The 14,332-nt window shown below is 47.3% G+C and overlaps 1 protein-coding gene across 1 annotated transcript in view; it reads left to right on the top strand.

The window, feature by feature from the left end:
• Window positions 1–1,476: 1,476 nt before the first annotated feature.
• Window positions 1,477–14,332, top strand: part of ASB18 (ankyrin repeat and SOCS box containing 18) — an 83,835-nt gene continuing 70,979 nt past the window's right edge. The window contains exon 1 of the mRNA XM_526073.7: window positions 1,477–1,763. Coding sequence (XP_526073.4) covers window positions 1,559–1,763 — 205 coding nt within the window. The 5' untranslated portion in view covers window positions 1,477–1,558. The remainder of the gene's footprint in view (window positions 1,764–14,332) is intronic.

The following is a 14,332-nucleotide window of genomic DNA, read 5'->3' as shown; positions in this document are numbered from 1 at the left end:
GGGTTGCAAGGGAGACTGGACATTGAGTGCAGGCAAAGGAGACTGGGACTGACACTACTGACCTAAATCAACGTGACTCATCCCCAGGGGCTGGGCACAGTGCCCCCACCAAGAAAGCCAGGCTGTGTTGGGCAGGTGGAAGGAGAATGGATGTTGGGCAGGAACTACAGTGCCTGGCACCTCAAGTGCAGGTGGAACAGAAGCTGGAAAATCACACAAATGAGCTGAAAGGAGGAAGAGGGTGTATTAGTCAGTGTTCTCCAGAGGAACAGAACCAACAGTATGTAGGGAGAGAGAGAGAATTTCTCTTCAAGAATTGGCTCATACTATTGTGCAGACTTGGTAAATCCATCATCAGCAGGGTGGGCTGATAGGCTGGAGACCCAGGGAAGACCTGAGGTTGAGACCAAAGGCTGTCTGCCGCCAGAATTCCTTCTTGCTCAGGGAAAGTCAGTCTTTTGTTCTATTCAGACGTTCAACTGATTGATGGAGGCCCACACACATTAGGGAGAGCCATCGGCTTCACTCCAAGTCTGCCGGTTCAAGAAATCCTAATCTGATCCCAAAAACACCTTCATAGAAACATCTAGACTAGTGTTGGGCCAAGTCTCTGGGCACTGGGGTCCTAGCCAAATTGAGACATAAAATTAAGCACAGGGGAGAAGAAAGAAAGGAAGGAATGGAAAAGACGGCAAGATAGAAGGCAAGGCGAAGGAGGCCCTGTAAGCTCCACAGCCCACCCTGGGCCCTCAGAGACCACAGCACACTTGGCATCAGCAGAGAAGCTTCAGGCACAGCTGTGCTTATGCACAGGTTGGCACACAGAGACCCAAGCACACTGAAGACACAGGTCAAGGAGAGAAAGCCCCACCTTTGCCCCTAGGAGTGCACAGAAATCCCCCTGAGGGCTCCACACTTCCACAAGTCATGGAATTATAGGCTTTGAGCTAAGTTTACCAGCCTTGAGGCATAGGGAGGTCGCAGGTAATATTTAGGTTACTTTTTTTTTGTTTTTCTGTGATGCTTTCGTCTTCCTGAGATCAGCCAGTCCTTCTCTGCTTTTGGAAACCAAAGATTCCATTCCATTCTATGCGTTTGAGGCATGTCCAATTTGCAGGTGACCAGACGCTCCTTTTAGAGGAAGTGAAGGAACACAAGGGGTAGAATATTAGAAAATGTTCCTTTCCACAGAATGGAGGTCCAAGCCCAGTGCCAGGAAGAGGTTTTCAAAGTTTCAGGAGAGAGCCTCACTTCTGATAAAAGAAGATATTATTCAACAATACCCATGAAAGCTGAATTTGAAAATATTGTCTCTCCTTCTTGCACCACTCACAAACATGTCTGCTGCCCCCATCTCTAGAATAATCCTTTGCTGAGGCCTCTGGAAAGATTACTTCACACCTCCCTGCTGGCAGGTGGCCCTCCGCAGGGACTGTAAGAGGAGCCAGGGTGCTGCTATTTATAGCAGCCCCCACGCCACTCTCACGGACAGCTGCTGACTTTGGAGTCGCTTTAGAGGAAGAAAAGAAGGGCTGGTCACTGCACAAACGACAAAACAATGTCCAACTCGGATTACCTTCCCGACTACCCACTCAACTCAGATTTAGTGAAGAGATTAAAGTCTGCCCTGGATGCCAAAGATGAGGAGAGAGTGAAGGATTTAATCTGCACTGAAGTCACGCCTGTGGACGCTGTGATAGAACTGGCCAATGACGACTGGATGAAAGACCCCTCGGCTCAGCTGCCCACCGGCATGCTGCTAGGTAACCAGAACGAGCCTGCTGCATCTGGGATTTAATTACTAAGTTACGCTGATGGGGTGGGCAGATCCTGGAGGTAGAGGGGCAAATGTTTGGAAAAAGCAAATGATATGTACTCGGATATCTGACTCTCATACATACATGCATATATGTATACTGCATAGACCATGTACATGCGTGTGTGACATAAGCAACAAGTGCAACACAACACAAAAAAACTAATCCTACCACAGTGGCTGCTCTGTGGCTCCATTGTTTTCCAAGCCTGTCCATTTGCGTGTGTAAATTTCACCCACTGATAACCATATCATACACATAATTGTGTGTTCTGCTCCCTTGAGATCTACAAAATCTAAATCTAAAGCATTTTCCATGTTGCTACATAGTCTTCCCAATTTCAATCCCCTACTGAAATACTTAAACCAAATGCCTACAAAAAGATATTTGGTTACCTTTTTGCTTCTATAAATAATGCTGTAACGAGCATCTTTATTAGGATTCATATGGCTTTTTTCTTATTTGGGATTATATCCTTACCATAAATTCCTAGGAGCCATACAACTGGAAAAAGAACATAACATTTTTTCAAAGTGTATTGTTTCTAAATTTGTTCCAAATTGTTTTCCGCAAGGGTTTCTGTTCCCTCTGACAGTGAGGTGATGTGTTTCACCACAACCTCACCAAGGAGCACCACTGGTAATGAATGTTTGTATTAAATTGCCATTTAATAAGCATACACTGGTAATTCTTCACTGCCTGTCGCCCATCCTTTCTTTGCAGGTCTGGACAAAGTCTTGTCCATAGGATTTTTTCTTTGTAGGCCTCATCAGGTGCAAGACTTGTCTATTTGGGTCTTGGGCAGGAACTCTCCATCTCTGGGAATCATTTTTATCATTTTGTAGGACTTCTTCACGTAACATAGACATCATCCCTTTGTTAGGTTTCCTGAAAGTGTTTTCCTGACCTGTGATTTACTTTTAGTTGTATTGTGCTGTTTCCCAGCTTGTCAGATTAGGGGACAAGGTTAGTCTTGGCCCCTAAGGGATGCTGAGGGCTCCTTTCCACCCCCATTCTCCCTCCCAACATAGGTGCACACATGCACACGTGTGCACAACATGCAGGAGGAACACAGATGGGACATGAGTGGGAGCTGCTGCTAGGGAATGGAGCTTTCAGGGTGCTGAGGCGAGGAGTCTGAGATTGGAACTTCCGAGGGGGTCCGCCCCACCCTCCCTTGGTTTGGGTCTACTTTCTGGGCTGCCTTTCAGTGGGGACTTAAGCAAGCCACTTTAGGGAGGAACCTTCTCTTGCTTCCTCTTCACCTTGGTTTTCCTAATATCTGGCGGGGGTCCATAGGCCCAGGAGCCATGATCCCACACTTGGTACCTTCCATCTCTCTAGAAGATTGCCCTGGGGGGGGTTAGGGGAGGTTGTCATCACAAGCAGTGATTGGACTGGGAGTGCTGAGCTGTACATCTTGCATTCACCCTTGAGGCCCACCATGCCCAAGCACCCCCCCGAGGCTGACCTCTGCAAACTGCGTCAGTCCCACTTGCCCTCTGGCTCCTGTTGGGTGCCACTAATGATAGGAGGTGGAGGAAAGCGAGGGTAGGGCGAGTGCTTCCCCGGCCCTCCCTGCCAGATCGCTGCTGGGTTTAGCAGTCTCCTTCTGTGGAAGGCTTGGCTCCTGCCCAGCAGCTCCTGCCCCTCCTCCAGCCCTATCAGGTACAGGGTTAGGAATGGCCATCTACTGTGGCTGCTGCCACCTGTAAGTGGTCTCCTGTAGCCCCTGTAACCCTGCCTGCCTTCAGCATGCCCTGAGCTCATGCCATCTGCTTTCTGTTGGGATCCTGACTACAGCAAGCGTCCTCTCAACAGCTCTTCCTTCATAAACCAGTCCCAGCCGGTTGAAGATTTGTGTATTGGGAATCCTGAACCTAAATATCCTTTCTTTTCACATTACTAATTGCCCTGTAAAATCTTTACTGTGTGTCTCATTTTACCAAACACTTGAAACTATGAAAATTGTTATAAGAAAGTTACATTTCTTCCACAGTTATAAATTACATACTGATATGGTTTGGCTGTGTCCCCACCCAAATCTCATCTTGAATTATAGCTCCCATAATTCCCACGTGTTGTGGGAGGGACCCAGTGGGAGATAATTGAATCATGGGGACAGTTTCCACCATACTATTCTTGTGGTAGTGAATAAGTCTCACAAGATCTGATGGTTTTATAAGGGGCTTCCCCTTTCACTTGGCTCTCCTTATCTCTTGCCTGCCACCATGTAAAACGTGTCTTTGTTCTTCCCTCACCTTCTGCCATGATTGTGAGGCCTCCCCAGCCACGTGGAACTGTGAGTCCGTTAAACCTCATTGTCTTTATAAATTACTCAGTCTCTGGTATGTCTTTATCAGCAGGAAGAAAACGGACTGACACACATACACATGTATTTTTTCCTACCTAATGATTCAGCACTTCAGGGACAATTTTATACTAATGACATGTTTAAAGTGCTTGGGTCTGTGCCAGGTTGCTTCAATTCAGGACGATGGTATGCTAAATGATTAAACACGTGATCCTAGGGCACGCCTTATCAGTGACTTTATCACAGAGAAAGCAGGCTGGACTTCAGGACAAGGGTGCAGGGAGCAACATGGTCAGATGTTCATTTGGGGTATGCCACTCTGGCTAACATGGGAAACTAGGATTTGAAGGAGGCTGAGAAAGGCTAGGAAGGAGATGAGTCTAGCTGGGAGTTCATTGAAGGCAGTTGCCCAGGTGAGAGATGGCAGGAGTCTAAGCCAATGCAAAGGAAGACACAAAGGCAAAGTGACAAAGATGAGAGGAAAGGGACCCAGGTTCTTGCCTAAGCTCTCCCGTGACCTGTGTGACCTTAAACATGTCAGACCACCTCTTTGAACCTTAATTTCCTCATTTTCAAAAAGGGGATTGGTGTGGATCATCTCTAAGCATCTTTACAAATAATTGGGGGGCTCAATGGGAAGGTTGTGGTGATGAATAGAGGATAGGGCCACTGGCTAAGATAGAAACAAGAGGGATCTGTGATTATGATGATTTATTGAACCTCTACTCCACTGAGCTGTGTAACCTCAGGAAACTCACTGTCTGTCTCGAGACCAACGTCTCCATTTATTAACGAGGGTATGAGATTAAATTAGTGCTTCCCACACAGAGACCCACAAGCTTCCTGAGAAGAGCTCCATGGTGGGATGAGCTTGGGAACTGCTTTCTGCTGGGTCCTCCCCTCAGAGACTGGCATGATGACATATCAAAGGCTTGGAGGAGTTTTACCACAAAGGGACTTAAGGATTGCAATTGCATTTGGCACGGTTTCTCATCTCAACCCAGAACCTCACTTTCATGTCTGCTGACAACCCATAGAATTGGTGATTTGCAGATGCTCCTTGGGAACCACTGCTGGCTTGGTTCATCATTTAGGTTCCCTCCTTCTCCATGCTTCTCTGAGGCCATAATCCCAAAGACTCACTGTCGCAGCCTAAAATGGGCATAGGTTCCTTTTTCCTGTGGGAGCAAATGTTCTCTTTCTCAAGGTAAGGGCGAGTTTGGGGGGACCATCCTTGATGGGAGAAAGAGCTGTTTGGATTCTAAGCTACATGTAGGGTCTTTACAATTTTTGAACAGTGGTCAAAACTTATGGCAATGACCTTGAAATGAAGCACATATTGGGAATGGACACTGTCAAACACCGAAATCCCTGAGAGGAGGAATGTGAAGAGGAAGGAATGATAACACAGGAAAACAGAGCTGGGCCAAGAGAGGGGGCAGAGCTGGGGATGCCCACCTGAGCCAGGAGAAGGCAAGAGTCGAGGGTCATGTTGGCAAAAGTACCTGGGGGAAAGAAGAGGGAAGAGGTTTCTATCCCAAGGACAAGCCCAGTAGACAGAACTCTGAGTTTTATTCTAAAGATGACAATGTGAAAAAATAAGAAAAAGAAAAGTAACCATTCGCTCTGCATGTTAACATGATCACTTGAGGACCTTGCCTCTTGCAGTGCAATCACCATGCTCATCGGCCTGTGAACTTACTACTCCCACCAAATAGAACAGAAAGAAACAGAATTTATTTTGATGCATCCATGTCAACATCACCAAAAAAAAGCATAGAGAAAAAGTGGCATCCAATGGTGGAAAGGGCTTTTTCTGGAGAAGTCCCTCAGGTGAACATGTGCCCCCACCTTGGTGCAGGCAGAAGTCAAAGGAACTGAAAATTTTAGCCCCAGCAGACATTGGGGGAAAGCACAGAACATACCCTGCTGAGGCAGGCATTAGGCAGGAGAATGGCCATCAGTCAGAATTCTCTTAAACAGGCAACTGGCCTGTGCCCTTGCAAAGGCACCTGCTCTCCTGCAAGGATGGACCTGAGATGCCCAACATCCTGCTGGGCTCACTGAGGCTGAGCCCCCCACGCTCTACAGTCAGCCTCCCCATCCCAACAGGATCCTCCCAGCCAGGGCTGCACCTCCTCTGCTCACCTTTGCCATCTCATCCTTCCAGACCCCACGCAGGGGAGGTCACATCCACTGGAAGGCCATCCCTTCCCGCTGGGACAGAAATCGTGCATCCTCCCTGCATGAAAGCATAAAGCCCTTAGTCTCCATCCATTACGGAAGTGCATGGCCTTGCTAGGCTGCTTTTTATATGCCAACTGGATAATTCAAACCCGAATGCCACCTCCTCTAGGGCCAGAACCTCGCCTAACACTCGATTATATCCAGAGCCTAGCACAGGGTATTAGCCCTGAGAGAAAGCTCGGACTCTGGGTGCAGTGATTGGCATGGAAGAGCTAAGCTCCTTTGCTCACCTTCAGCTGGGTGGGCACAGACTGCATTTCCACAGACACTATTGGGATTTGGGTTTCTGCAAAGAAATATTTAATTCTACTTTCTGCTAAAGCCAAGTCTCTACTGTTTAATATTAGCAACAACTGCATTATTTGTGCTTGCCTCTTTTCAATACCAATTGGCTAGTAGCTGCAGAGAACACAGAGAGGGAGAAAGGACGGCTGGGGGAGGGGCAGTGAGACCCATCTCGCCCTCCAAATGCATCAACTGTACAATTTGGTAACTGGTGTAATCAAACGACTTAAGAAACAACTGATTACTAATTGCTATTATTAAGGATGTCAGCATTCCATGATTTTGCTGCTGATATATTATATACAAGTCAAGATGCTACTTGAATTCTTGATTGAAATAGAAAAATAGAGGCATTATGTTGTGTTTGGGGTAATAGTATTTAAGCACCCAGAGGAAAGTTAAAGAAATACTAATTGAGTTTTTATTAAGAGATCTCACCAGCGTCATGTATAGGTGGGGAATGAGTGTGGGTAAACACACCACGGACATGTGCACACATGTGAAAATGGGGTCCATTTGCAGAATTAGACTTCTCATCTAAGGCTTGATGCAGGGCGAACCATGACACATGGGCCATATCCCCTGCTCCTTTAACTCAGACATCCTTCCTTATGCCTGGAGAATAACATCACTCAGGACAAACCAAATGGTTGACTCTAAATTAAATGAGCACAGCTCCCGCCTTAGAGGAATCATTTTCCAACGCAGTGACAAGAGCGTACCCATTGATGATGGTGCCAAGATGTGGTGTAATGGGAAGGGCAAGGGACTGAGAGGAAGGGGACCCAGGTTCTTGCCTAAGCTCTCCCGTGACCTGTGTGACCTTGAACATGTCAGACCACCTCTTTGAACCTTAATTTCCTCATTTTCAAAAATGGATTGGTCTGGATCATCTCTAAGCATCTTTACCAATTGGACTAACTCAGGTTCTAAGACCTGAGTTTGGGGGGACAAAAGCCATTCGGCTTGTGTTTGTGGAAGGGATCAACAAAGCCTCCCGACCCACACTGCCTTCCCAGGAGTGGTGGATTCTAACAGGGGCCTGTGTGGGCCACACCCTGCCTTCGAAGGAAGGCCTCCAGTGGTGAGTTTCAGGTCAAGTAGGCAGCGAGGATACCAGCTGGAAGGTGCATAGGAAGCTGGTTTACGAACTCATATGCACAGATTAAGCAGCAGCTTGGCTCAAGGCTTAGGAAGAATAAGTCCCCAAATCAGCGTATGTTCAAACTGAAACTGGTCCTACACGGAGGCAAAGAAGGAGGAATTGGCAATGCCGCAAGCCCCTGCTGTTCCCTGGAGAACAGGTGAGAGCATCTCCAAGAGCTCTCCCCTTTCCACTCCTCCAGCTGAGGCAAATGAGGCTTGGAGAAGTTGCATGACACACCTTGGGTTCCACAGACAATTGGCAATATAAACCCAGTGCCCTTTCCCGTGCTCCACAGCACCTGTAGTTCATCCCACAGCTGCGTTCTACAGACCGGAACACTGCTGCTCACCTGTGTTCACTTGCTGGTCAACAGCCAGTTAGGAGCAGAGCAGGAGCAGGTATGCTTCCTGACTTGTAGTCAGGGGCTCTTGCTGCCTACCCACCCAGAGACATTTTGCAGGAACGTCCCTGAAAAAACTTCCCAGTGAAGCTGTCTACAACCCTTTAATCTGACATGATGCACACATATGCATATGTACACACGCACACACACAGTCATGCACACGTGCACACAATCTCAGTAGATAGAGTCCCTGGTTTCAAATCATTGAGCAAAAATAATCCCAAAAAATCATGGGCAAGTGAGTGGGGTGCTAGGCTGGAGAATAAAAACAGAAATGGGAAGCGAGAGGTCACCCACCGCAGGGCAGGCAGGAGGAGAAGCGCTCTGCTGTCTTGACTGCTCACTCCACCAGAGAGCGTGGGGGCAGGGAGACCCTGCTCGAAGCAAAATGAAATTAAACCTTTCTAAGTACTTATAAATCAGCACCTAATGACACTATCCCACCACCAGCCTGAGCATTGCTCTTATTACTTTGATTCACAAGCCAGGAAAAGATCCAGAATTATGCACAAATTATTGTCCCATCTTCTTAATTAACGCTGATTGCAAAATTCTTGCTAAAGTCCTTGCTAACAGACTCAATTATGCGCTGCCTGAATTGATTCACCCAGATCAAGTGGAATTTATTAGAAATACACTTTCCTACAATAACATCAGATTATCTTTGAATATAGTTGAATTATTTAGGAATAAAATGGCTGCTGCAGCAGCCCTCTCTTCAGATACAGAAAAATATCTCCCACCACCTAGAATTAAAATGTTTCTTTGCTTTCTACGAGACACACACCCTAGGCTCTTTTTTTTCCCCAGAAGCAGGTTGAATGACACTGTGATGAGATGAGATGCATGCCTTAGAGCTAATGGTCCGGCTTCAAAGGCATATGGACAAGAAAAAAAATCCTACAGGGTCGCGTCTCAGCTCCCCCCAAGTATGAACTGTCACTGCCTGTGGAACACAGTGAAATTGCAATTAGACTAAATCAGGATATTTTCAGAATCAAAATTGAGAAACGGGCTAATAAAGAAATAATGTATGCTGATGACATCCATCTATTAGCATCACTCCCAAGCACACTGGAGAGTTTGGAAAGAACAAAAAGCAATGAGAATAATAGCGAAGAGGCTTTTCTACCTTTCTGAGATGACGACAGTTTCCTGCCACAAGTGCTCTGCTTGAGAAATAAACATTCCGAAGGAACTAATTGGAAATGGCAGGCATGCTCTCTGTAGCCTGATTCTAGCTTCCCATCCAATGCCCCACTATCTTTTAATGCCAACCTCTGCACCTGGATATTGGACAGGGACTAGGTTTGTCTTATTTGCCACATCCTGCACATACTAGGTACCTAATAAATACTTATGGGCCGGGCATGGTGGTTCATGCCTGTAACCCTAGCACTTTGGGAGGCTAAGGTGGGCGAATCTCTTGAGCCCAGGAGTTTGAGACCAGCCTGAGCAACATGGCAAGACTCTATCTCTACAAAAAATACACCAATTAGCCTGGGCATGATGGCACACACCTATAGTCCCAGTTACTTGGGGGACTGAGGCAGGAGGATCACTTAAGCTGGAAGGTGCTGCAGTGAACCGTGATCATGCCACTGCACTCCAGCCTGGCAACAGTGAGAGCCGGTCTCCAAAAAACAAATGAATACATAGAAATTAAAAATAAATAAATAAAAAATAAATATTAATGCACCAAATAGCACAGGGAGAACACTGTAGAAATCCTCTGACTTGACCCTCGAAACAGGAGCATGTTCCTGGGAGGCTGTGATCCAAAGGAAGGAAGCCCAGATAAAGGGAGGCGAGCAGGAAACGTAGTGCACCGAAGGCATGGCACGTGGGACAGGGAAGTGGGACACAACTTGGACTTGGGTGTGTAAATCAGAGAAGAGAGGAAGCCCCAGGCAGAGATTGGGATGACATTGTTTGAGGCTACACGTTCTAGGCACAGGTGTTTACACTTACTTGGAAAAGCCATGAGGAGCCATTCAGCAAAGGAATGAGGTCATCTTAATTTGGAAAGAAAACACCTGACTCTTTTACTTAGGTAAAGCAGAAGATAGAGGAGAAAGGACAGGTGCCAGGAGAGGCCACCAGCTGCTAGCTATTCCCTCACAGCCACCCTCCTCTCCTGCTTTACCAGCAAAATCCCTGTGGCATGCAATGTGCCCACCTGAAAAAGAAATACATCTCCCCACTGTGTTAGTCCGTTCTCGCATTGTGATAAAGAAATACCAGGCCAGGCGCAGTGGCTCACACCTCTAATCCCAGCACTTTGATAGGGCGAGGGGGGCAGATCACCTGAGGTCAGGAGTTCAAGACCAGCCTGGCCAACATGGTGAAACCCCGTCTCTACAAAAAATATAAAAATTAGCTGGGCGTCGTGGTGGACGCCTGTAATTTCAGCTACTCAAGAGGCTGAGGCAGGAGAATCGCTTGAACCTGGGAGGAGGAGGTTGCAGTGAGCCAAGATCGCGCTACTGCACTCAGGCCTGGGCGACAGAATGAGACTCCGTCTCAAAGAAAGAAAAAAAAGAAAAAGAAAGAAATGCCAGAGGTTTAATTGGCTCACGGTTCTGCAGGCTGTACAGGAAGCGTAGCGGCTTCGGCTTCTGGGGAGACTTCAGGAAGCTTTCAGTCGCGGCGGGACGCAAAGGGGGAGCCGGCAGCTTACAGGGCAGGAGCAGGAGAAAGAGTGGCGTCGCGAGTGCTACACACTTTTAAACAACCAGATCTCACAAGAACTCACTATCTTGAGAACAGCACCAAGCGGATGGCAGGAAACCGTTCCTGGGAACTCCGCCCCCATGATCCCATCACCTCCCACCAGGCCCCACCTCCCTCATTGGGAATGACAATTGGCATGAGATCTGGGCGGGGACACAAATCCAAACCCGAACACCCACTTCCCTTGAAGCTAGGGCTGGTCTTGTTCCCATCAACAATGGGCTTAACAGCAGATGGAAGAGGACAGAAGACAGAGCCGGCAAATTTGAAAACATCAGTAGAAAAATATTTGATTTGAAGAAGAGAAAGTAAAATGATGGGAAATTAAATGAACAGGATCTGTGGGACAAAATAAAAGGTTTAACATACACAACTAAAGTGCAAGAAAGAGAAGAGAAGAACAATAACAGGGTGGAAAAAATATGATTAAAGAAATAACTACCAAACGTTTCCCAAATTTAGTGGTAAAAAACGTAAGTTTATAGATTCAAGAAGTTCAGCCAACCAGAAGAAGGGCAGAGTTGATAGAAGGGAGTCAGCTGTGTGGGCTCGCATGCCTGGGTGCTCAATTCCTGTTGTTGAGTCAGGTTTACTCTGAGAATAGAGAGCAGATTCCATGGGAGTGAAGGGGTGAAACGTGTGCAGAGAGAAGGGTGCAATCAGTTCGACATATGGAGATGCTCATGTAACTCTTCTTCCCACAAAGCTGCCATGCTCTGTACTGCCTACAGCAAGCTGGCACACTATGTCCTGTGGGCTGGCTTCCTGTTTTTATGAATAAAGTTTTATTGGAACTCAGCCACCTCCTTCATTTACATATTCTTTATGGCTGCTTTCATGTGAGCGTGGCAGAATTGGGCAGTTGCCACAGAGACCATATGACCTGCAAAATGTAAAATATTTACTGTCTGGCACTTTATGGAAAAAGTTTGGTGACTCCTGTCACCAAAACACAGTTTAAATTTTATAACGGGCATCCAAAGGCCTAAAGATGTACCCTGAGCTAACTCTGGCATCCCTGCCATTCTCTCCCGGCATCCCTGCACCCACCCAGAGGCTGAACAGTCACAGGGGCTACTCTGAATGTGGTAGGAGGTGGGAGTCACTCTGGGAAGTGTTTGACCGAAATTGACAGTAAGTATTTAGACATGTTTACAGCAATTTAACACATTAACCTAACATCCGTGTGTGTGATTTGCAGACTTGTAATTACCTGTCGTTTTTCAGTTTTATTTTTGCCAGTAACTAATTTCATTGTATTTTGAAAGAGAACCAGACCAGGTGAAGTAGCTCAGGCCTGTAATCCCAGCACTTTGGGAGGCTGAGGTGGGAAGATCACTTGAGGCCAGGAGTTAGAGACCAGCCTGGGCAACACAGTGAGACCTCATCTCCCACCACAAAAATAATAATAATAATAAGTTAACCAGCAAGTGGCTATAGTCCCAGCGACTCAGGAGACTGAGGTGGAAGGATCACTTGCGCCCAGGAGTTCAGGTTACAGTGAGCTATGACTGTGCCACTGTACTCTAGCCTAGGCAACAGAGTGAGACGGTGTCCTTAAAAAAATAAAAAGAAAAATAAAGACTGAGCCCCTTGAATGAGAATCAAACTGCAACAAATTAGACTCAGAAAAGAAAATCCCTGGTCCCTCACCTCGGGTGCTTGAGAAACTCTGGTCCAAGCCACATCTCCACAACACCTCAGTCCACAGTCCCTTCCTGGCGTTTGCACATCTGCCTCTTCTGCTGCTTCCTGTCCTCTTGTGTGCCAGGAACACACCCACTATCCTCCCAGTGGCTCGTGAGCTCAGGGGTCAGCGTTGGGTGCCGACCGGAGTTTGGCAGGAAACTTCCTAGGATCAACACCTAGAAAGCCAGGCTGGCGAGGGCGGTGGGGATCCTTGACGCCGCCTAACCATGCCTTGGCTGACCCCAGGGGCAGCTCTGGAACAGAGATGACCTGTCACAGTTTTCCCTGCATGGGGCCAAAATGGCAGGACAGCTCTAGCTGCACCTGGATCCATCACTGGATCTGGCCACGTTGGGAGAAGTGTTCTTGGGTGAGGCAGCTCTGCAGCTGAGGCAAACCGTGGAGGAGCTGACAGCTGGGGTGACAAGTCCTCCCTACAGCTGGGGCCTGGGTGGTTCATCTCTGTGTCCGCCAAAGGATCTAGGCCCCTCCTCTCCTCTCAGCCCTGAATCACAGGTCTGCTGTCTGTGGCGGCTTCATTTCCTGCTCAGGTGCCCCTCCGCCTGACCCCTCCACATCATCAAAGGGCTGGCTGCCTTCCTGACTGCACCTGTGTCCCCATGCGCCATAGCATGGTGGCTAGTGACACCTGCCTCTTGCTCAGGCCAGAACATAGGGTACAGCTCCCCGCAGCAATAGATCAAGAAGAGAAAACAGACATCCTGGGGAAGAAATGCACCTTCCGTGTCCTACACCTCCCTGTCACTTTGCTCAGATGCCACATTAGGGGGAAGCTGGCCCTATCCCTACCCCATCACTCTGACTCCTTATTTGAGGCATCCCCATCTTAACACCTGTACCTCCATATAGCAGTGATCTGATTCCACCGCTAGTTGATGGTGGCCACGTCTACCCTCCCACTCAATTCAACACTCCTTAAAGGCAAGGATTTCTACTCTGTGTGTGTGTGTGTGTGTGTGTGTGTGTGTGTGTGTGTGTGTGACGGAGTCTCACTCTGTTGCCAAGGCTGGAGTACAGTGGCGCAATCTTGGCTCACTGCAACCTCTGCCTCCTGGGTTCAAGCAATTCTCCTGTCTCAGCCTCCTGAATAGCTGGGACTGCAGGCACACACCACCACACTCAGCTGATTTTTGTACTTTTAGTAGAGATGGGGTTTTACCATGTTGGTCAGCCTGGTCTGGAACTCCTGACCTCAGGTGATTCACCTGCCTCAGCCTCCCAAAGTGCTGGGATTACAGGCATGAGCCACCACGCCCGGCCAGATTTCTACTATTTATTTCTGTAAGCTTCTTGTACCAGAAATATGCTCTGTACATGTAAACTCAGTATAGAACATTTCCAAACTGAACAGAAATTTACCCTCCCACCTGCAAACTGGGAGAGCATTAGTGTCACTGAACTCTTCAAAAACTTGACTTTTAAAAAATCTTTCACAATAGGCAAAAAGATCTCTTGTCATTTTTAACTTGTATTTTAGGTTAGTAAAATTGAACGTGATTAGCAGTCCAGTGTTTTTATAGTTCTTATCATTTTTTTTCCTGTTTTTCCGTTGGAAGTTTAAAGTTCTAATTCTGGAATCTAACTCCATCAGACAAAACTGGCCTCACTTTGCTGGATGCAGTGTCGACCAAATTGTCTCCCAGACCACCCTTCTCAACTGCAGGATAGGTAAACTT

This window comes from Pan troglodytes, chromosome 13, assembly GCF_028858775.2.
Source record: "Pan troglodytes isolate AG18354 chromosome 13, NHGRI_mPanTro3-v2.0_pri, whole genome shotgun sequence".
NCBI classification, from domain to species: domain Eukaryota; kingdom Metazoa; phylum Chordata; class Mammalia; order Primates; family Hominidae; genus Pan; species Pan troglodytes.
Note: the sequence above shows the minus strand (reverse complement) of the source record. Positions and strands in the feature narration are given on the sequence as shown.